Source organism: Gigantopelta aegis, chromosome 5 (assembly GCF_016097555.1).
Source record: "Gigantopelta aegis isolate Gae_Host chromosome 5, Gae_host_genome, whole genome shotgun sequence".
In the NCBI taxonomy this organism is placed as follows: Eukaryota; Metazoa; Mollusca; class Gastropoda; order Neomphalida; family Peltospiridae; genus Gigantopelta; species Gigantopelta aegis.
Genome location: NC_054703.1, coordinates 2,889,861 through 2,914,731, shown reverse-complemented (window position 1 = coordinate 2,914,731; position 24,871 = coordinate 2,889,861). Strand labels below are relative to the sequence as shown.

The window sequence follows — 24,871 nt, the reverse complement described above, 5'->3', positions numbered from 1 at the left end:
ACATCATCATGTGAACCACAAATTTTAAAAATAATTCCCCCCCCCAATTAAGCGGTTTATTTTCCACTTAATAAATATATGATAAAAAAAGGTAGGTCTATGACCTGACTCTTCTGTATGGTCTTTGCTTTGTGTGTGTATCATTAATTGTTTTTTTATTTCAGAACCGTGTCTAAATGTACCTATTAGTGAGATACTGATAGGAAAATACAAGAACTCAACATTCACCAAATACGCTGGACATCGAGAAGAAAGCAAAGTGGAATGGGTCAGAGAAGGTAATGTTTAAATGGTCAACAGTTTATAAATACCGTAAATTATCTTCTTTATGATAGACAATAAATAGAGGATAATAAGTTACCATTTATTATCATATATATGTCTGTAGCTAAATAATTTTCACTTGTTATGTTGAGAAAGTAAAGTGGAATGGATCAGAGAAGGTAATGTTTAAATGGTCAACAGTTTATAAATACCGTAAATTATCTTCTTTATGATAGACAATAAATAGAGGATAATAAGTTACCATTTATTATCATATATATGTCTGTAGCTAAATAATTTTCACTTGTTATTTTGAGAAAGTAAAGTGGAATGGATCAGAGAAGGTATTGTTTAAATGGTCAACAGTTTATAAATACCGTAAATTATCTTCTTTATGATAGACAATAAATAGAGGATAATAAGTTACCATTTATTATCATATATATGTCTGTAGCTAAATAATTTTCACTTGTTATGTTGAGAAAGTAAAGTGGAATGGATCAGAGAAGGTATTGTTTAAATGGTCAACAGTTTATAAATACCGTAAATTATCTTCTTTGATAGACAATAAATAGAGGATAATAAGTTACCATTTATTATCATATATATGTCTGTAGCTAAATAATTTTCACTTGTTATGTTGAGAAAGTAAAGTGGAATGGATCAGAGAAGGTATTGTTTAAATGGTCAACAGTTTATAAATACAGTAAATTATCTTCTTTATGATAGACAATAAATAGAGGATAATAAGTTACCATTTATTATCATATATATGTCTGTAGCTAAATAATTTTCACTTGTTATGTTGAGAAAGTAAAGTGGAATGGATCAGAGAAGGTATTGTTTAAATGGTCAACAGTTTATAAATACAGTAAATTATCTTCTTTATGATAGACAATAAATAGAGGATAATAAGTTACCATTTATTATCATATATATGTCTGCAGCTAAATAATTTTCACTTGTTATGTTGAGAAAGTAAAGTGGAATGGATCAGAGAAGGTATTGTTTAAATGGTCAACAGTTTATAAATACCGTAAATTATCTTCTTTATGATAGACAATAAATAGAGGATAATAAGTTACCATTTATTATCATATATATGTCTGTAGCTAAATAATTTTCACTTGTTATGTTGAGAAAGTAAAGTGGAATGGATCAGAGAAGGTATTGTTTAAATGGTCAACAGTTTATAAATACAGTAAATTATCTTCTTTATGATAGACAATAAATAGAGGATAATAAGTTACCATTTATTATCATATATATGTCTGTAGCTAAATAATTTTCACTTGTTATGTTGAGAAAGTAAAGTGGAATGGATCAGAGAAGGTATTGTTTAAATGGTCAACAGTTTATAAATACCGTAAATTATCTTCTTTATGATAGACAATAAATAGAGGATAATAAGTTACCATTTATTATCATATATATGTCTGTAGCTAAATAATTTTCACTTGTTATGTTGAGAAAGTAAAGTGGAATGGATCAGAGAAGGTATTGTTTAAATGGTCAACAGTTTATAAATACCGTAAATTATCTTCTTTATGATAGACAATAAATAGAGGATAATAAGTTACCATTTATTATCATATATATGTCTGTAGCTAAATAATTTTCACTTGTTATGTTGAGAAAGTAAAGTGGAATGGATCAGAGAAGGTATTGTTTAAATGGTCAACAGTTTATAAATACAGTAAATTATCTTCTTTATGATAGACAATAAATAGAGGATAATAAGTTACCATTTATTATCATATATATGTCTGTAGCTAAATAATTTTCACTTGTTATGTTGAGAAAGTAAAGTGGAATGGATCAGAGAAGGTATTGTTTAAATGGTCAACAGTTTATAAATACCGTAAATTATCTTCTTTATGATAGACAATAAATAGAGGATAATAAGTTACCATTTATTATCATATATATGTCTGTAGCTAAATAATTTTCACTTGTTATGTTGAGAAAGTAAAGTGGAATGGATCAGAGAAGGTATTGTTTAAATGGTCAACAGTTTATAAATACAGTAAATTATCTTCTTTATGATAGACAATAAATAGAGGATAATAAGTTACCATTTATTATCATATATATGTCTGTAGCTAAATAATTTTCACTTGTTATGTTGAGAAAGTAAAGTGGATCAGAGAAGGTAATGTACATACATATATACAGAACTTCACATACGGTTTTTTTCCCCGCTTCTTTATTTTGCACAAGAATATGTAAATAAATAACTTGTTGTAAATTCCATAGCATGAAAAAAGGCGTTCCCTGTGGGACAGACTATACATTTAGTGTAAATTTTACTTCACAAATTAGTTTGTTTTGTTTTTTAATAAAATTAATTAAACATTTTCATTCTGCAGAATTCTTGTTACTATTTATTTATTATTTTAATTTTAATTAAAAAATTTTTTATTATTGTCTTGCCTTTACAAATTAAAAAGACAAGATATAGGTATTATCTTTTCAATGATGGCAGTGATAGTGTCAACTTTTGCATTAAAGTTTTGCATTCTCTTTCTCACACACTGTAAATCCTAGGTATGAAACTTGGTTTGTAGTTACACCTAATGGCTATAGATGTTCATCACAGTGCACCAAAGCATTTTATGTTAGGTAAAACATTTAATTCAGCAGTATTCTTCTCTTTTTTTTTGTATCACAGTGCTGTACTCACAATACTTGGAGTGTTTCATCAGCTGTTCTACGTCAACAAACCACGCTGTCGTCATCGGCTGGATGGAGAAACACACAGCAGTCAATCAAAGTATAAATGTAACCAGGTAGGCAGCCAATCAAAAACAGTTTAATATTAACTCAAGATAAATAGCCAATCAAAGCCAGGTTAATATTAACTCCGAGTAAATAGCCAATCAAAGCCAGTTTAATATTACCGTATTTGACCGGAAATAAGCCCAGGGGGCCAAGACAACTCATTGTGAGCTTGGCATGGGGTGGGCTTATTCCCAGACAAGGGGCCAGTTTTGTTGAAACATTTTTAATAATAATAATTAAAATAAATAACAATACTTAAATAAACTAGGAAGAAAACAAAAAACGTTCAGTAGCACATCCATTTGTTATTAATAAATAATAATTGTTTATTAATTAAATTGTGTGTTTTTTACTAGTATAATTATCAGAAACACACCTTCTATGTTACAATTACTTACCAGTGCTGTTTATTTACATCCAAAATTTAATGCTGAGAAGACTTAAAACAACAGCAATTAACAACAAACTCAATAGCATACACACGTTTCTGACACAGGCAGCCAACTTACACTACAAAGAATTATCAATCTACGGTCATTGTTCTTAGCCAATCAGAATACGGTATTTGCTTAATTAGCATTAACTGCGGACCCAGTGTGGTGGTAAAAATAGACATTGGTTTTAGTTCAGACTTGGGCTTGTGTTCTTCAAAGAACAATGTTACACACTGTTATTGTTAGACTGCTAAATCTCTCTGGTGGTAAAATATTGTGTTACATTTGTGTTTAATTATCTGCAGGAGGTATGACCTTTTAAATGAACTTTGAGCAAACTTGCAATTTCATGTTATTTATAAGGTGACGAAGTTGGGGGTGGGCTTATTTACGAATGAGGGCCTAATTTCTTAAATGCTATCAAAACGGAGGTGGGCTTATTCAAAGACATGGGCTTATTTCCGGTCAAATACGGTAACTCAAGTTAAATAGCCAATCAAAGCCAGATTAATATTAACTCAAGATAAATGGCCAATCAAAGCCAGTTTAATATTAACTCAAGATAAATAGCCAATCAAAGCCAGTTTAATATTAACTCAAGATAAATAGCCAATCAAAGCCAGATTAATATTAATTTTGAGTAAATAGCCATTCACAGTCAGCTTTGCATTCAGTTTATTTAGATATGTAATCAATCACATTCTGTTAAATACATGTATGAGACTTTTATCTAATAATTAGTTTTTTCTTCATAATTATGACTAAATAAAGTGCTCAGTGATATTTTATGTTCATAACAGCTAGAATACAGGTTTTGAACTTAAGAATTTGTGTGAAAGGAGTTTTACCGACAGCAATAATTTTAATCCAGCAGCACAAAAGTGCCGTCGGTGATGCTCCCGACCCATGGCTATTTATATCTCAACAATGGCAATTGCCGTCGGTGCTGTTGTTAAATTCGAGTCCTGAAATACCACCTTTCTTGTCACAAAACCCAGATGTAACTCTATCAATGTATTTTTGGTTTATTTAACTGCCATATACAGTGAAACGTGTCTAAACGGGACACTGAACAAAACGGAATCCTGTCAAATCTGCCATGTTTCATGATCCCAAATTTTTTAAATTCTAAACTGTGATCCTCTATACACTGGATTTTCTCTAACTTGAATAAATATTAGGTCCCCAGCATCTGTGTTAGACTGGTTTCTCAGAATATATATATATATTTTTAAATTTTAGACTTAAGGCTCATACACACTGGATGCGTGCATTTGAAAATGAATATGCGAAGCCACAGTGAAATAATTAATCATGTATGGTTTATAAGCCCAAAACACAAGCTGCAGACTCGGCAGACGCAATAGTCAGAACACAAGCAAGCGCCACATCCAGTCTGTATGAGCCTTTAAAGAGACAGCAGACGCAATAGTCAGAACACAGGCAAGCGCCACATCCAGTCTGTATGAGCCTTTAAAGGGACAGCAGACGCAATAGTCGGAACACAGGCAAGCGCCACATCCAGTCTGTATGCGCCTTTAAAGGGTCAGCAGACGCAACAGTCAGAACACAGGCAAGCGCCACATCCAGTCTGTATGAGCCTTTAAAGAGACAGCAGACGCAATAGTCAGAACACAGGCAAGCGCCACATCCAGTCTGTATGAGCCTTTAAAGGGACAGCAGACGCAATAGTCGGAACACAGGCATGTGCCACATCCAGTCTGTATGAGCCTTTAAAGAGACAGCAGACGCAATAGTCAGAACACAGGCAGGCGCCACATCCAGTCTGTATGAGCCTTTAAAGAGACAGCAGACGCAATAGTCAGAACACAGGCATGCGTCACATCCAGTCTGTATGAGCCTTTAAAGAGACAGGCCCTAGTTTCAAACCTGTGAAAATTAACACTACGTTTAGTTAATCTACAAACCTGTAACACATCTGGATAAAGTTACAACTGAGTGAAACATGAGTCTGTGACTTTGAAATAGTGAAATACCCTCTTAAAATAAACTAAAACTTGATTCCATAACTGTTACTTCTCAGACGCATGTGTTTTTTTTTAAATATGAGAAATGCATTTTGTGATATTAAAAACACCATGATGACCAAAAACACTTCGAATGTAAGGAAATGGATAATCTAAACAATAAAATTTAAGTAAAGTATGATTTCAAAAACGGCTCTTAATAATAAAAAATGTGCCTTAGTGTTTAAAAACTAGGGTATGTCTCTTTAATGTAAAGACATCTTGTGTATTTTGGTCCTTAAATATTTTCCTCTTTTTTATTTTCACAGAGGTGCTGTTTCAACAAAGAAGGAAATTCAGAGACAGTAAGTGAAGAAAATATTAGTTTTTTTCAACTTCGCCTGTCCTAAAAAAAAATGCATATATATTTTTATATATTTTTAGGCCATCCCATTGGTTGTTGGGATGTTCGACTATTATCCATAAGGGAATTAATATGCATTTGTGTTGAGGACAGGTGAAGTATTGTTAAAAGAAAACACCTCAAGTTTTCTCCATTTTCTTTTCAAACATAACCTGTCTGTTGACCTGTAGCACTTTCCTTCTAGTTCCATGGACTGTCCCAAACATTCCAACAGCCAACCAAATGTCTTGAATCTTCCATTGGGCCATTTGATTGGCTGTTGACATGAGACTAAAGGAAAAGTAGTGTTGTATATTAGATCAGGTTAGAGATTAGCTTTATAATAAAGTAAAGTTAAAACCAAATTTTAAAACGTTTTGCAAAGTTGTAGTAAAATATCAGGAGATGGCATTACGTATGTTTTCATTTCTAATAAAGTCTTGTGTTAATTTTATAAAAATTATTGAAAACCCTTCATTAAAATTGGTTTTCAGCTCAAAGGAAAAACTGTCCTAGAATAATGATGTATGATAGTTCATGAGGATTTTCCTTCACTGCAATGTCTTCCTTGTTTTTAAATAAAGTTGGAACTTTTAGCATAGGTATATTTTGTAAGACCATTTTCGATTTTTACATGTACATGAACAGGGCCAGCTGTCCAGTATTTACATGTATGTCCATTATTCCCAATAACAGTTGTTTTCTGACCAAAATTTAAAAATAAAACCGAACTAAAATTCATATTGCAATATTTGGTGATTTTCATTGTTGGTAAAACGATCAAATTTATTATAAAATTAGCTGTCACAATCAGCTATCGATCCCTGAAAATGTCCGCGACTTGCCGCCGTTGTTGTCAAGCGAAAATACTTGCCGAAAATAACTTTTTGAACTCAAAATTCCAAGCTATTTTCCACAAAAAAACAACAAACAAAAGCAAGCATGCTGTAAACTAAACTGTTTCCTGTTAAGATTTTTTTTTTTTCCGGCGAGTATCGTGTGCAAAACGGCGGGAAATATGAATTGGGGAATGCACTGTATACAGTGTACAGTATGTCGACTGGCGTGACGTCGGGTGAGATATCTCGCCTGCAGTAGTCAGAAGATTTAGCTCAGTCTGTTGAGTGCTCGCTTGAGGTGCTTGCATCGCAGGATCGAACCACTTCGGTGGATCTTTTCAACTGATTATTTTATTTATTTCCAGATCTGAGTTTGTCATAGTTCAAGGTGTAAACTCCTTTGATTACAATGAGCAGCTGAACCTTATTGGTGAGTATCACGAGTTTAACTATTAAATTACATTTATCCTGCAACCACCGTTTCTATTAACGGATTATAATGGCAGATAAAGCAAAGTGATATAAGTACAGTAGCAGAATATGACTTTTGACATCACGCGCATATAGCTACATTACAAAATCACTCATTTAACCTCTAGGTCATCGTACAATGTTGCTGAAATAACCGAAATAACAGCTTTTCTCCTTAATTTTGATGGTCTGCAGGATAAAGATAATAATTAGTTAGTGACATACACAATGTAGGATATCGGTTTTATCCTGTTCAGACCGAATGAGAAATTTCTGCTTGGCAGAGCCTCGTGGAATTTCCCATTCTTATCATCACAGTTAGGATAAAGCTGATATCCAACGTCATTAACTAGATATGCTATATCTATATATTGTTGGTATGCATTATGTCTTTTGAGATAGGGTAATACTGCAGTAATTTAGTATTATATAGCATACATTTTGTTTAGCAATTTAAACTGTTGATGTGCCACATTTTAGCGGTGGGATGCAAATTAGGGTATTACATAGTTTTATTATCAAACAACCTTGGTGGATCCATTCAACTGATTGGTTTTTTTTTCTTGTTCCAACCAGTGCACCACAGCTGGTCAAAGGCCATAGTATGTGCTTTCCTGTCTGTGGAAAAGTGCATATAAAAGATTCCTCTGATGACTACGTGTCAGAATTACCAAATGTTTGAAATCCAATAGCCAATGATTAAGTAATCAATGTGCTCCAGTGGTGTTGTTAAACAAAACATTTTTTTTTTTTTTTTTTTAGTTTTGCTTCTTCAAACACTATCTTGTGCAAAGTTTGTGCAGTGAGAATTAAGTGTTTTTATAAAAACAATCTTGACATAAGATACCAGCTAGGGAACATTTTGTTTAAAAATAAATTGCTAGCGACACTTGGTGATCAGTTGAACATTGAGTAGCAACTACTATTTAACATCTCAGAATTGTGTAGTGATCTTTGAAATTTGTGTAACGAATCGCGACATGATACTGAAATGTTCCTCCCCCCCCCCTCCCCGATACTATTATGAACCAGACACATTCATAATGAAACATAATAATGTGAAACATCTGTCAAGTTGAACTGAAGACTGGCCTTTGTAAATAGAAGAACTATGAAATTACTAGGGATGTCACAAAACAATTACATACATTAATTGATGTTATTCTTTGATTTAGACTCTGAATCTATAGATATGTTTATTTATCATATAATATCTTACATTTTCAGTGCAATCAAAGTATGTGATATTTTTCAGATCACATATTTTGAGAATTTGATAACTTTGCAAATTAGATGTAAATTAGTCGAGGTCTCGGCACTAGGTTTATTGACATTTAAGCAAATGTACTTGGGTGACACTCCATGATTGACGTATGCTTTCATAGTCATCAAATAAAAACAATTTGACACTGAAAGCTGTCCAGCGTTCAGAAAACAAAAAACGTTAGGCATAACTTTATTTTGATGTAAGGACATCCAGAATGACGTCATTCGAGTTTGACGTCATTTCCATTCAAAAATACACCGCGCCACATATTCTTACGTCATTTGAATATCTAGTAATGGCGGACTGGAATTAAAGTTGCGTGTACAGTTTACAAAAACACGTTGTATTAAGCTTGAGCTTATATGATAAAGAGATTATTACCCTCGTGTATTTCGGTATCATCAATATCATATATTAGGAATAAAAATAATGTATTATGCTCGCCAGAGGCTTGCATAATACAATTTTTATTCCAAATATATGATATTGACGATACCGAAAAACACTCTGGTAATAACCTCTATTTATTATCCTCATAGTTCAAGATATTCAGGGAAATATAACCAGTATGACCCACATGTGTCATAATGATTTCACGTGCACCACGAATGATGTAATTTTGTGAAGTGATGTCATAACTTAATGTTGCTTCAAAAATGAAGTCATTTCGGAAAATGACGTCATTTCGTCGTCACTTTTTAGTTACGTTTCAAACATTTTTACATGGTCCTAGCTTGCTATTTATAAAAATAATATATTGGATAATGTGGATAATAAAGAAATTATTACACTCGCGTGTGAATCGTACTGATTTTACGAAACTCATGTCAGGATTATTGTATTACCAGAGGGTAATACATGAATCCTGACATGAGTTTCATAAAATCAGTATGACACACAAGCTTGTATAATAATCTCTATATATTATTCTACCAAGATATTTCACTGTGATGTTGTGGGATGTTGCCCAGTGGTAAAATTCTAGTTTCAATCCTTGTCGGTGGGCCATTGATATATTTTTTATTCCAGCCAGTGCTCCACAACTGGTGTAACAAAGGCTGTGGTGTATACTATCCTGTCTGTGGAATAATGCATATAAAAGATCTCTTGCTGCTAATTGAAAAGTAGCCCATGTAGTGGCAGTGGGGTTCCTTTCTCATTATCGCTATGATCATCAACCATATGTCCGACACCATAAAATTGTATTTAAAATGTGTTGAGTGATTTGTTAAAAAGTTTGTTTTACTTAGCGACACCACCAGAGCACATTGATTAATTAATCATCGGCTGTTGGATGTCAAAAATTGGTAATTGTGACATGTAGTCATTAGAGAAAACTTGCTACATTTTTTCCTAATTCAGCAAGGATTGATCTTTTATATGTACTTTCCCACAGACAGGAAAGTACATACCACGGTTTTTTAACCACTTGCACTGGTTTGAATGAAAAATACCCCAATCAATTGAATGGAACCACTGAGTGAGTGATTTGTTAAATAAAGTATTTCTTTTTTTCTGTGTGTTGTTAAGAATGTTTATTTATGCAGTCGTATGTTTCTTTACAGCCACTGCCGGAGTGAATAACCATGTCTGTCTGTGGAACCCGTATGTCGTGTCCAAGCCAAATGGAGTAAGTGCCCTTTGATTTAGTCAACACATGTTCAGACTTTTTGTGTAGGATTTAGCTAAGTCAGTGAACATTTATTTAATACACAATTTTGCGATTGAACCCTTATCTAGTGGTATTTGCTGATATTCTTCTATTCAGATATTGTTTTGAGAAATGTTTAATAATATTGCCTTGTAATATTTGGAAAAGTGCTGTTCTCCTTTTTACTGTGGACTGACATTGTGAGATGATGTTCAGGGCTTCCCACCCCTGACATCACCTGTGTTTTTGAGGACAATAAATAATTTGAACTGGAGGGAAAAAATTGCCTTGTGATTATTTCAGGTTTTGTGAGGACACATGACGAGTAGGTTTATATTTTGTTACTGTGATTATTTCAGGTTTTGCGAGGACACATGACGAGTAGGTTTATATTTTGTTACTGTGATTATTTCAGGTTTTGTGAGGACACATGGCGAGTAGGTTTATATTTTGTTACTGTGATTATTTCAGGTTTTGTGAGGACACATGGCGAGTAGGTTTATATTTTGTTACTGTGATTATTTCAGGTTTTGCGAGGACACATGACGAGTAGGTTTATATTTTGTTACTGTGATTATTTCAGGTTTTGCGAGGACACATGACGAGTAGGTTTATATTTTGTTACTGTGATTATTTCAGGTTTTGTGAGGACACATGACGAGTAAAAAAGTAACGTTTGTTTTATTTAACGACGCCGCTAGAGCACATTGATTTTTTATCTTATCATCGGCTATTGGACGTCAAACATATGGTCATTCTGACACTGTTTTTAGAGGAAACCCGCTGTCACCACATAGGCTACTCTTTTTACGACGGGCAGCAAGGGATCTTTTATTTGCACTTCCTACAGGCAGGATAGCACAAACCATGGCCTTTGTTGAACCAGTTATGGATCACTGGTCGGTGCAAGTGGTTTACACCTACCCATTGAGCCTTGCGGAGCACTCACTCAGGGTTTGGAGTCGGTATCTCGATTAAAAATCCCATGCCTCGACTGGGATCCGAACCCAGTACCTACCAGCCTGTAGAACGATGGCTTGCCACGACGCCACCGAGGCCGGTTCATGATGAGTAGGTTTATATTTTGTTACTGTGATTATTTCAGGTTTTGCGAGGACACATGGCGAGTAGGTTTATATTTTGTTACTGTGATTATTTCAGGTTTTGAGAGGACACATGACGAGTAGGTATATATTTTGTTACTGTGATTATTTCAGGTTTTGAGAGGACACATGACCAGTAGGTTTATATTTTGTTACTGTGATTATTTCAGGTTTTGCAAGGACACATGACGAGTAGGTTTATATTTTGTTACTGTGATTATTTCAGGTTTTGCAAGGACACATGATGAGTAGGTTTATATTTTGTTACTGTGATTATTTCAGGTTTTGAGAGGACACATGACGAGTAGGTATATATTTTGTTACTGTGATTATTTCAGGTTTTGCGAGGACACATGATGAGAAGGTTTATATTTTGTTACTGTGATTATTTCAGGTTTTGCAAGGACACATGACGAGTAGGTTTATATTTTGTTACTGTGATTATTTCAGGTTTTGCAAGGACACATGACGAGTAGGTATATATTTTGTTACTGTGATTATTTCAGGTTTTGAGAGGACACATGGCGAGTAGGTTTATATTTTGTTACTGTGATTATTTCAGGTTTTGCAAGGACACATGACGAGTAGGTTTATATTTTGTTACTGTGTTTATTTTCAGGTTTTGCGAGGACACATGGCCCCAGTAGGTTTATATTTTGTTACTGTGATTATTTCAGGTTTTGAGAGGACACATGGCGAGTAGGTTTATATTTTGTTACTGTGATTATTTCAGGTTTTGAGAGGACACATGGCGAGTAGGTTTATATTTTGTTACTGTGATTATTTCAGGTTTTGAGAGGACACATGGCCAGTAGGTTTATATTTTGTTACTGTGTTTATTTTCAGGTTTTGCGAGGACACATAACATGTAGGTTTATATTTTGTTACTGTGTTTATTTTCAGGTTTTGAGAGGACACATGGCGAGTAGGTTTATATTTTGTTACTGTGATTATTTCAGGCTGTGTTTGGACACATGGCGAGTAGGTTTATATTTTGTTACTGTGATTATTTTCAGGTTTTGCAAGGACACACGATGAGTAGGTTTATATTTTGTTACTGTGATTATTTTCAAGTTTTGTGAGGACACATGACGAGTAGGTTTATATTTTGTTACTGTGAATAATTTAAGTTTTTGAGAGAACACATAACAAGTAGGTTTATATGTTCTTTTTATGATTATTTGATGCTGTTTGGACACATGGCGAGTAGGTTTATATTTTGTTACTGTGTTTATTTTCAGGTTTTGCGAGGACACATGGCTAGCGTGGTGCAGGTTCAGTTTATCAAGAGCCGGGGTCAGCTGATCAGCTTCTCGAAGGACAAGGTTCTGCGGATCTGGGATGTACAGCTACAAGTCTGTATCCAGAGACTCGCCGGCATGTTTCCCAAGGGACCTGAAGGTTAGAAAACAGTTCAAATGAAATTCTAATTTATAAGAATGTATCTGATTGGATGTCATTTGAAAGAATGTATCTGATTGGATGTCATTTGAAAGAATGTATCTGATTGGATCAGATTCGTAAGATGGTATCTGATTGGATCACATTTGTAAGAAAGTATTTGATTGGATCTCATTTGTAAGATTGTATCACTTGACTTGACTTAGGTGTTTTACATACACATTCATAGCAAGCTGTTGCATGGACAGAAAGGTGTGTGTGTGGTGGGGTGCGGTAGGGAGAAGGCGAGATTGCCCACAGTTACGCTAACTCTTCTGTCCATGACAGAAAGGTGTGTGTGTGGTGGGGTGCAGTAGGGAGAAGGCGGGATCGCTCACAGTTACGCTAACTCTTCTGTCCATAACAGAAAGGTGTGTGTGTGGTGGGGTGCGGTAGGGAGAAGGTGGGAGCGCCCACAGTTACGCTAACTCTTCTGTCCATAACAGAAAGGTGTGTGTGTGGTGGGGTGTGGTAGGGAGAAGGTGGGATCGCCCACAGTTACGCTAACTCTTCTGTCCATGACACAAAGGAGTGTGTGTGGTGGGGTGTGGTAGGGAGAAGGTGGGATCGCTCACAGTTACGCTAACTCTTCTGTCCATGACAGAAAGGAGTGTGTGTGGTGGGGTGCGGTAGGGAGAAGGCGGGATCACAGTGGCAGATACAAGGGAGTACGAGCAAACCCGATCAGGGTCAGTAGCTGGCGGGGGTGGTTTTGATGCTATTGAATGTTGAGAATGTCCCATAGGATTAGGTCCAAATGAAAAAAAGGTTTGTGTAAGTTTGTGAGTTTGCTATTTGCTTGATTTGACTTAGTTTGCCAAATTTTAGCTCTTGCTGGAACCTTACATAGTGGGGGCCGCCCTGGTTGGTCTCCCATAGGTAAACTGTCATTGTAATTCAAGACATTTTTAAGAATGTATCTGTTTGGATCTCATATGTAACAGTGTATCTGATTGGATCTCAGATTTGTAAGAAAGTATTTGATTGGATCAGATTGACATTCATTTGTAAGATTGTATCTAATTGGATCAAATTGGATCTACCCTATTATTCCTCACCGTATGGCAGTATGTCTTAAATTTAAAAGTGGATTATTTATATTTATCTGGCCTTCATGTAAAATACTTGAATTTCATTGGTTATTTAGCCTTGGACAAAACCCTGATACCCCGCGTGGGCGGAGTCAGATCTCTTATACCCCACCTGTAACATCGGACTGTTGTTATTGTATTAATGCGCCATACAGAAATTTGTCTGTTACCAACATAAATAAAACATGGCTGTTAAATGATTTGTCAACCACTCAGAAAATGAAATTAAAAAAAAGCAAGCATTTAAATTTTGTGAAGCATTGTTATAATACAGCTAATTCTGAATTTGAATGATGTCAGTATTGCAATGACGTCACTTTACATCTCCTTACAATAACACTAAACTGGGTACATGACATATTTGCTGTTAAATTAAAAAAAAAATTTTAACATTATTATTGCACCTGGATGTGTTTGAAGAAAATCTTGTAATTAAACATGTCGGCAAGATAAATTCATTGTAGAAGCATCACTAGGGGTTTATGGATTTTTGTACCCTGAGCCTTCGGTAAGCTACAGATATAATTGGATTTTGTGGTTATGATAGGGTTATGGCCCTTGAATTGCTTTATGACGGTCAGATGTAGTCATGTTAGATGTTTCAAATGGAAGTGCATTTTTGTGTTTATAACTGTGTTGTTTTCTTCTCAGAGTAATATATATACTGAAGTGGATTCTGTTTATGTTATTATGTTGTGATCGGTTCAGAGTAAGTTGTAAGCTACATGTATATACTGAAGTGGATTTTTGTGTTCATTGTGTCTGTGTTGCTTTCAGTTCAGAGTAAGTTGTAAGCTATATACTGAAGTGGATTTTTGTGTTCATTGTGTCTGTGTTGCTTTCAGTTCAGAGTAAGTTGTAAGCTATATACTGAAGTGGATTTTTGTATTTATTGTGTCTGTGTTGCTTTCAGTTCAGAGTAAGTTGTAAGCTACATGTATATACTGAAGTGGATTTTTGTGTTCATTGTGTCTGTGTTGCTTTCAGTTCAGAGTAAGTTGTAAGCTATATACTGAAGTGGATTTTTGTGTTTATTGTGTCTGTGTTGCTTTCAGTTCAGAGTAAGTTGTAAGCTACATGTATATACTGAAGTGGATTTTTGTGTTCATTGTGTCTGTGTTGCTTTTCAGTTCAGAGTAAGTTGTAAGCTATATACTGAAGTGGATTTTTGTGTTCATTGTGTTTGTGTTGCTTTCAGTTCAGAATAAGTTGTAAGCTATATACTGAAGTGGATTTTTGTGTTCATTGTGTTTGTGTTGCTTTCAGTTCAGAATAAGTTGTAAGCTATATACTGAAGTGGATTTTTGTGTTTATTGTGTCTGTGTTGCTTTCAGTTCAGAATAAGTTGTAAGCTATATACTGAAGTGGATTTTTGTGTTTATTGTATCTGTGTTGCTTTCAGTTCAGAGTAAGTTGTATTTTGATGATGGTAAGGAGAGATCCGGTGTAGACCGAAACAGACTGTTTATTACATTCAACTATCAGCTGACTGCTCTCGACATGAAGGTGGAAATCAAGGACAGAATAATGAGTCATGAAAAACCGATTGTAACCGCTCTGTACAACACCGTCTACAACCAAGTGAGTAATAATGAGATCGATGTTCTGATTTATGAAAATTGCTTGCTGGAAACTATCTGACACACTGAATACAAGTTTCATGATCGAGTACAACTAAGTACCTTACAGAGTTATCTCCTTTTAATTGTTTGTCGAGTACAACCAAGTACATTACATAGTTATCTCCCTTTAATTGTTCAGTCACCCTTAATGCACAAATACCGGCCTCGGTGGCATCGTGGTTAAGCCATCGGAAATACGGCTGGTAGGTACAGGGTTCACAGCCCGGTACCAGCTCTAACTCATAGAAAGTTTTAACAACTCAGTGGGTAGGTGTAAGGCCACTACACCCTCTTCTCTCTCACTAACCACTAACCAACTAACAACTAACCCACTGTCCTGGAATGTTTTTTTTCCATTTCAACCAATTCCCTAAGTGCTTAATATATGAAAGGAATGAAGGAAATATTTTATTTAATGACGCACTCAACACATTTTATTTCCGTCATATGGCATTGAACATATGGTTAAGGACCACACAGATATTGAGAGAGGAAACCCGCTGTCGTCACTTCATTGGCTACTCTCTTCAATTAGGTCAGGTCAGGTCATAGGGCTTTACGTGCACATTCAGAGCAAGCTGTTGTAGCGCACACCTGTCCTGGGCACAAGAGCCAGGACTCTTTTCAATTAGCAGCAAGGGATCCACAGACAGGATAGCCAATACCACGACCTTCGATGTACTAGTCGTGGTGCACTGGCTGGAGTGAGAAATAGCCCAGTGGGCCCACTGACAGGAATCGATCCCAAACCCACTGCGCATGAAGCGAACTCTTTACCACTGGGATACGTCTCGCCTCTATAATGTTAATTGCTTGTAGTTAATCTGCTATATGTCCTCAGTGCAGTGAAGGTGTTAAAACATATCTGAGATAGCATGAAACAACATCCAAGACATAAACAGTGTTACACAGATTATTTTAATCTCAAAGTTGCTTTGGAAAATTGCAAAAAAGAAAATATGTTTATCAGGGGTGGGAATTCTCCTCGGATCAGCTGTTTTCCTCTCATGGAACATTGCGTTTCCTTGCATTTTAATCGTCCTTTCCTCCAAAATCTGTCAGATGGCACAGATTTTAACCTAGGATTTCAAGAATTTCCGGGACCCCTCTAGATTTCCTCTTTTTTTACAGTTTTCCAATTTCTACCTCTGATTTACTGAATGCAGAGAATAGAGAAGGCTAGCTAAGTTAATGGTGGGCTATGTATCACAGCGAGCAGGTTCAATCTTAGTCGGTAGAGGTGGTTGGTTTATTACATCGAACCCTCCTCTGTGGACCCATTCTATAATTGGGTTTTTCTCATTCCAACCAATGCTCCACTACTGGTATATCAAAGGCTATTGTATGTGCTGTCCTGCTGATAAGCTGCAAAACTTAACACAATAAAGAACTTGAACTTTGCATAATATATGAATGATCCTGTCTGTGGGATGGTGCATATAAAAGATCCCTTGCTGCTAATTAAAAAGAGTATACCATTGCTTGGCGGCAGCAGGTTTCCTTTCATTATTTATCTTTAACCATATGTGTTGAATGTGTTGTTTAATAAAACATTCATTCATTCGTCTCTTCGTTCCAACAGCAGTGTTCGAAATAAGCACTTATCCATTTGTCCTACCGGCCTTGGTGGCGTCGTGGTTAGGCCATCGGTCTACAGGCTGGTAGGTACTGGGTTCGGATCCCAGTCGAGGCATAGGATTTTTAATCCAAACCCTGAGTGAGTGCTCCGCAAGGCTCAATGGGTAGGTGTAAACCACTTGCACTGACCAATGATCCATAACTGGTTCAACAAAGGCCATGGTTTGTGCTATCCTGCCTGTGGGAAGCGCAAATAAAAGATCCCTTGCTGCTAATCAGAAAGAGTAGCCCATGTAGTGGCGACAGCGGTTTTCCTCTCAAAATATGTGTGGTCCTTAACCATATGTCTGACGCCATATAACTGTAAATAAAATGTGTTGAGTGTGTCGTTAAATAAAACATTTCTTTCTTTCTTTCTTTATCCATTTGTCCTGACAAGTGATAATCTGCTGGGACAAGCAAAATATACCTCAGTGGTTGTCCAGTGGATAAGTAAAAAATTATAATGATGTTTCATTTTGAGCAATAAAAAACATTGTAAAACCAACAACTTGTTTGGACAAGTAAAAATACTGATGGACAAGAAGATTTGTAGATGTACTTGTCCAGTGGACTAGTGAAAAATATGATTATTTCTATCACTGAACAGCCGATGATTAATAAATCAGTGTTCTCTAGTAATATTAAACAAAGAAAACTTGAACTTTTTTAATATATATACTCTATATATTTCAGGTAATTAGCGTGTGTCAAGCGGGTACCATAGTGATGTGGATGATTGACACGGGTCAGAAGGTCAAGCAGTTTAACAGTTCTCACGGGACAGCCGAGGTCACGTGTCTCTCTCAGGACCTCAGCGAGACGCGTCTCTTTACTGGGAGCACGGATGGAACTGTTAAGGTGAGACTATTTCAAGTGATTTTTATATGCCAATCTTTGGCTGGTTGTATTATTGTATGTCATTGTCTGTCTGTCTGTCTGTCCATCCATCGAACCATCCATCGTAAACTTTTTGTTTCCGAAGCATATCTTTCTTATGAACTCATATACGATCATCAAACCTTGCATGAAAGTAAAATTTAGGATAGCAGTGGTTTTTTATACCATAACTAGGTCACTGCGACCTATTTTTCAGACATTACTGCACATCAAACCGGCCTCGATGGCATCGTGGTTAGGCCATCAGTCTACAGGCTGGTAGGTACTGTGTTCGAATCCCAGTCGAGGCATGGGATTTTTAATCCAGATACTGACTCCAAACCCTGAGTGAGTGCTCCGCAAGGCTCAGTGGGTAGGTGTAAACCACTTGCACCGGCCAGTGATCCATAACTGGTTCAACAAAGGTCATGGTTTGTGCTATCCTGCTTGTGGGAAGTGCAAATAAAAGATCCCTTGCTGCCTGTTGTAAAAGAGTAGCCTAACTTTACTTGTCCAGCCCATATCTTCCTCGTCAAATCTTACAGGATCATCAAACCTTGCATGGAAGTACAATTTGGGATAGCAGTGTTTTTTTGTATCATAACTAGGTCACTGTGACCTACTTTTCACACATTACTGCATATCAAAGGAAATCTTGTTCTGCCCATATCTTTCTTGTCAAGTCTTATAGGATCATCAAACCTTGCATGGAAGTACAATTTGGAATGGTGGTGTGTTGCATACCATAATTAGGTCACCATGACCTACTTTTGATGGGCATATTATGTACCTCACTGGTACTCTTGTACTGTGTTAACATTTAGTAAAATATCTCAAAATATTGATGAAATAACTGTTATAAATCACTAGTGCTAAAGTGTTATTACCAGAGTTCATATAGCGGTCTTTAAATTCCTTAAAAGTCTTTGAATTCCTTGAAAGTCTTTAAAATTCATTGAAAGTCTTTGAATTCCTTGAAAGTCTTTAAAATTCCTTGAAAGTCTTTAAAATTCATTGAAAGTCTTTAAAATTCCTTGAAAGTCTTTGAAATTCCTTGAAAGTCTTTGAATTCCTTGAAAGTCTTTGAATTCCTTAAAAGTCTTTAAATTCCTTAAAAGTCTTTGAATTTGAAAAAAAAAGTTTTTAGGTCTTTGAAAGTCTTTGAATTGTAATAAAAGTCTTTAAATTCTTGTATTGTGTTCATTCTTTTATTTTGTTATTAATTTTTCTTCAATCAACATCAATATTCTGACATTCCTTCTACTGGCATAGCTACATCATAACACAATACGTTTATTTACAAGGTTTAAACTGTCATGATGCATGTAAAAAAAAACCCAATTTTTTGGCCATGGAAAGCAACTTAAATGAACTGATAGATATTTTTATCGCATTCTATTGTCTTTGACCACTGTATAAAAGTCTTTGAATGTCTGAAAATGGTAGGTAAAAGTCTTTATTGGGTGTCAGACTATGGTAAATGCATCAATGATGTACAATTTATTGACATAATTTTAATTTTATTTCTCCAGGTTTGGGATTTTAATGGCCATTGCTACCACACTCTCTCTTGTTCTGGTGGACACCCGGCAGACGTGGGACAAATTCTTATTCTAAAGAGACAAGTGCTTGTCGTCGGCTGGGCTAAGTATGTCGATAAATAGATAGATTATGATAGACTAAGGCCCAAAACACACCAAATCCTCATTCTAAAGAGACAAGTGCTTGTCGTGAGCTTGTCGTCGGCCGGGCTAAGTATGTCGATAAATAGATAGATTATGATAGACTAAGGCCCAAAACACACCAAATTCTCATTCTAAAGAGACAAGTGCTTGTTGTCAGCTTGTCGTCGGCTGGGCTAAGTATGTCGATAAATAGATATATTATGATAGACTAAGGCCCAACACACACCAAATTCTCATACTAAAGAGACAAGTGCTTGTCGTCGGCTGGGCTAAGTAGATTATGATAGACTAAGGCCCAACACCACCAAATTCTCATTCTAAAGAGACAAGTGCTTGTCGTCGGCTGGGCTAAGTATGTCGATAAATAGATAGATTATGATAGACTAAGGCCCAACACACACCAAATCCTCATTCTAAAGAAACAAGTGCTTGTCGTCGGCTGGGCTAAGTATGTCGATAAATAGATAGATTATGATAGACTAAGGCCCAAAACACACCAAATTCTCATTCTAAAGAGACAAGTGCTTGTTGTCAGCTTGTCGTCGGCTGGGCTAAGTATGTCGATAAATAGATATATTATGATAGACTAAGGCCCAACACACACCAAATTCTCATACTAAAGAGACAAGTGCTTGTCGTCAGCTGGGCTAAGTAGATTATGATAGACTAAGGCCCAACACACATCAAATTCTCATTACACACCATTTGTGACACCCAATAGCCGATATGTATTTTTGTGCTGGGGTGTCGTTAAACAAACATTCAATCAATCAATCTAAAGAGACAAGTGCTTGTCGTCGGCTGGGGTAAGTATGTCGATAAATAGATAGATTATGATAGACTAAGGCCCAAAACACACCAAATTTTCATTCTAAAGAGACAAGTGCTTGTTGTCAGCTTGTCATCGTCTGGGCTAAGTATGTCGATAAATAAATAGATTATGATAGACTAAGGCCCAAAACACACCAAATTCTCATTCTAAAGAGACAAGTGCTAGTCGTCGGCTGGGCTAAGTATGTCGATAAACAGATGGATTATAATACGCAACACTAAGGCCCAAAACACACTAAAACTGGGTCTGGAGAGTCTGGTGCTGACAAAACATAGGGTCTGCTGCCAGATCTGGAGTTTGTGTCAACACAGACGCATTGTGTTTTGTCATGTTTGATTCAGTGCTTTTCTTTTTCGACTGGTACCATACTCAACAGACCCAGACCCAGACCGAGCTCTGGAGTCTTAAGTATATATTAGAAAGATAAAAATGGATGCACAGTTCTTGTATACATTATTATATTATGCAGTGCTCGAATGTAATAATGACACTGACAGTTTCTTATTACAGTGAAACCCCTCTAAACCGGACACCCTCGGAACCAAGTAAAATGTCCGGTGTTAAGAGGTATCTGGTTTAGAAAGGTTAACTTCTATACTAAGTTTTAAAAAAGTATCGTGAAAAATGTCCGGTTTTAAGAGGTATCTGGTTTAGAAAGGTTAATTTCTGTACCGAGTTTTAAAAAAGGACTGTGAAAAATGTCCGGTATTAACAGGTATCTGGTTTAGAAAGGTTAATTTCTATACTGATTTTTAAAAAAGGACTGTGAAAAACGTCCGGTATTAAGAGGTATCTGGTTTAGAGAGGTTAAGTTCTGTACCGAGTTTTAAAAAAGGACTGTGAAAAATGTCTGGTATTAAGAGGTATTTGGTTTAGAGAGGTTAAGTTCTGTATCGATTTTTAAAAAAGGACAGTTAAAACGTCCTGTTTTGAGGGAATTCCGGTTTTCTCTGGTTTTGAGAGGTATCACTGTACATGTATATGAAGATGCAAATTATTTTATGAATGGGTCGGCATTCTAGAATATAGCACTAGTGTATGAAGTTGGGGGGGGGGGCAAGGGGGCACTTTGTAGGAGCAGCGATGTTTTTATATATATTTATACATATATTTATATATATATATGCGTGTGTGTGCCCCCACTTTTTAGCACCTTCCTATACCCGTGTATAGTCGTTGCTGTTTAACCTGACTATTTGGATATAAAAGAATATATTAAACCAAATGCAACTGTCTTACTACCATTGCTATAATGTTTGAAGATTTATTTTCACTTCCACTCATTTATTTTCTGTGACCAGGTACATAACAGTGTTTCGTAACAACAACTTCCGAGATTTTCACGTCGAGCCAGCTGATTGGAAAGGGGGCCAGGTGAGATACTATATATATACACTCAAACCCGCTTATTTGCATACCCTCGGTGCTACTCGATTTTGTGCAATTAACCAGGTTAGTCGATTAACCGATAGAGTACCGACTTTCACTTTGTAACAGCCATCCAACTACAAAGTGGCATGGGAGACAGTCTAGCATAATGCGGTACTTCATACCGGAACTATTACAGTTAACACATGTCACATGCAGTTGGATATATATAAATGTAAAAAAATATATCTATCGATATATATATATATAATTAGCATGACGTTTTTGTTTTAATCTGCCAGGCCAGAAATAATTTTTTTAAAAACCAACAACGTCCGTCACTGGGCGACGTTTTCTAAAAATACAAACTTTGTGCATTAAAAAAAAAACCACTGACCATCCACAAGTGTAAACAAAGTGTATTAGCCATGTAGTTAATGAGATAAACTTGAAACAACAGAACCATAAAAAAGTTCACGTTTCATCGGTGCACGTGTTTACAAAATGACGTCAGTTTCCGGAATTACCGATTGACCAAATAGAATTACGTGAACTTGTATGAATTTGCTGGTATGGTATCTTCTTTCCATCCCAAAAGATATGGCAAGCTTTGGTATATATTTGTGATTTAAAATAATGACTTTGCAATTGTTAAGCAATTAAAGTTAAGCTCGGCTATGAATCGTTATCAGTTCCAGCAGTCTGCATTGCATGCATGACCGGTCTAACACAATTGACTGACCTTCATGGTGCGGTCCGACTGATTGGTGTCTAACAATATAGCAGAAAACTTAGGGATGATCCATAAATAACGGTCTTTGTTGTGTTTGTTTTTTTTGACGACCTCCCCCACCAGTCTTTTTTTTCCCCGCTACATTTTCTGGGAAGCAAGTGATAATCGTTTCTTTTGCGTTTAACAGATATAGCGTACACTGCATCTAATGAATGAAGTGAACAACAACCCTTTCTCGGTCACATTTATTAAAACATAACCGCCTAGGACGATTGATCTGTAATCTTTTATTATTAACAAGGCTTGTCAACATAACGTAATATTGATACAGAACAATGATTGCCCTGAACACGTCATCGAATAGGGCCTCAATAGTTGAGTGCGCATGCGTACAAGCGCACAGGCGGTACTTCAATAGTCGGAGAGTTACCTGTTATTGAGATGGCCTTGATTAACATATATATTGCAATAGGTGTTTAGGTTTATTCAATTTAATTATGTCATTCTTAAAATCTTGTAGTCGGGTATTGTGATTCACCAGTTTAACGTGCACACCATCTCATTTGCATGTCACACGTCGACTCTGTAAACAGCGATTACAGTCGGCTTACCACACAGTGAGCTCAAACAAAACAGATTAATCGGTGATTTATTTGAGTTTTTTTGCCAAAGTTTGATAGACATTCTCAGTCATTTGTGACATTAATTTAGCACCAAAAAAAAAAGATGTGCAAATAACCGATATATAGCCTGTAGTCTGTGCAATTAACCGGATGTTTTGTAGTGTTATAAGGGCAAATGGTTCCGAGTTGGGTGAAAATAGTCGATTAGCCGAATTATGCTATTAACCGATGTGCAAATAAGTGGAGATGACTGTATATATATAATTACAAACTTTCCGAATTTATACGATTTACTGTATTCTGATTGGCTGACGTCAATAAAAAACCAAGCGTTATCCTTCCATAAACCTCATAAAAATACGTCATCACGGAAGACCAAGATCGATTGGAACTATTTTTAGCTGGATGGGCGAGAAGCCCAATGACCCAGTTCGGTGATCGTTTTAAAAATAGAATAAGGAAGTGACCTGTTTTCTCGATTAAAAAAATAAGGGAAACTGGATGAGATATTCATGTTATAAATAAATAAAATTACAATATATTTTTTATTTGTTTTTATTCTGTTAAAAAAAACCCTCAAAACACCCAGTAGTATGTATACATGTATTCCTACGCTTATTTACAGAACATGACTGACGGTAAGAACGAAAGAAATTATTTTTGAGTGTTTTAAGGTACACTTCTTGTACTGTTTGTAATTATAAGAATTGTTTCTAATTTTTTAGGAATTTATCGATGTATAAAAGTCACAAATGTAGTATAAAATTGCTTCGCTACGCTACGCGATTTTATACCATTTGTGACTTTTATACATCGATAAATTCCTAAAAAATGAGAAACAATTCTTATATACACACAAAACAACATTAATTATATCCAGGGACGGGATCTAGCCCAGTGGTAAAGCACTCACTTGATGCACGGTCGGTCTAGGATCGATCCTCAGTCCGTGAGCCCATTGGGTTATTTTTCTTTCCACCCAGTGCACCATGACTTGTATATCAAAGGCTGTGGTATGTGCTATCCTGTCTGTGAGATGGTGCATATAAAAGATCCCTGTAGCAGGTTTCCTTTCTGAGACTGTGTGTCAAAATTATCAAATGTTTGACATCCAGTAGCCGATGATTAATAAATAAATTTGTTTTAGTTGTGTCATTAAACAAAACAAACATTAACATTGACATATTTTCGGCATTTCTCCTTAAATATGGTCAAAAGAAGACATAGTTTCTTCCATTGTACGATACTGACATGGTGGCGTGTTCTTAAAGTGACAGACCCTAGTTTTTATACACTACAATGTAGTTTTTACTTTTAAAGCCGTTTTTGATCATTTAAGTTAAAAGTACTTACATTTTATTATTTAATAGTGGTTTTTGTCATCCATGTTTTTGTAATACTTCAAAATGCATTTTTTATCATTCTAAAAATGCATGTTCATCTTGTTAATTTTAGACCGTATTTCCCCGTTTAAACATCACCGACTTTATCTTCTCTGTTATAACCAAAGAAAGAAAGAAATGTTTTATTTAATGACGCACTCAACACATTTTATTTACGGTTAAATGGCGTCAGACATATGGTTAAAGACCACACAGATTTTGAGAGGAAACCCGCTGTCGCCACTACATGGGCTACTCTTCCGATTAGCAGCAAGGGATCTTTTATTTGCGCTTCCCACAGGCAGGATAGCTCAAACCATGGCCTTTGTTGAACCAGTTATGGATCACTGGTCGGTGCAAGTGGTTTACACCTACCCACTGAGCCTTGCGGAGCACTCACTCAGGGTTTGGAGTCGGTA

The 24,871-nt window shown here is 35.8% G+C and overlaps 1 protein-coding gene across 1 annotated transcript in view; it reads left to right on the top strand.

The window, feature by feature from the left end:
• The window catches only part of LOC121373471 (WD repeat-containing protein 49-like), a 126,117-nt gene that overhangs the window by 21,406 nt on the left and 79,840 nt on the right, over window positions 1-24,871 (top strand). Inside the window, exons 11-20 of the mRNA XM_041500136.1 lie at window positions 165-278; window positions 2,936-3,053; window positions 5,776-5,811; window positions 7,054-7,118; window positions 9,992-10,056; window positions 12,422-12,581; window positions 15,114-15,292; window positions 17,647-17,811; window positions 19,362-19,477; window positions 21,648-21,720. Of these exons, the coding sequence (XP_041356070.1) occupies window positions 165-278; window positions 2,936-3,053; window positions 5,776-5,811; window positions 7,054-7,118; window positions 9,992-10,056; window positions 12,422-12,581; window positions 15,114-15,292; window positions 17,647-17,811; window positions 19,362-19,477; window positions 21,648-21,720 (1,091 nt within the window). The remainder of the gene's footprint in view (window positions 1-164; window positions 279-2,935; window positions 3,054-5,775; window positions 5,812-7,053; window positions 7,119-9,991; window positions 10,057-12,421; window positions 12,582-15,113; window positions 15,293-17,646; window positions 17,812-19,361; window positions 19,478-21,647; window positions 21,721-24,871) is intronic.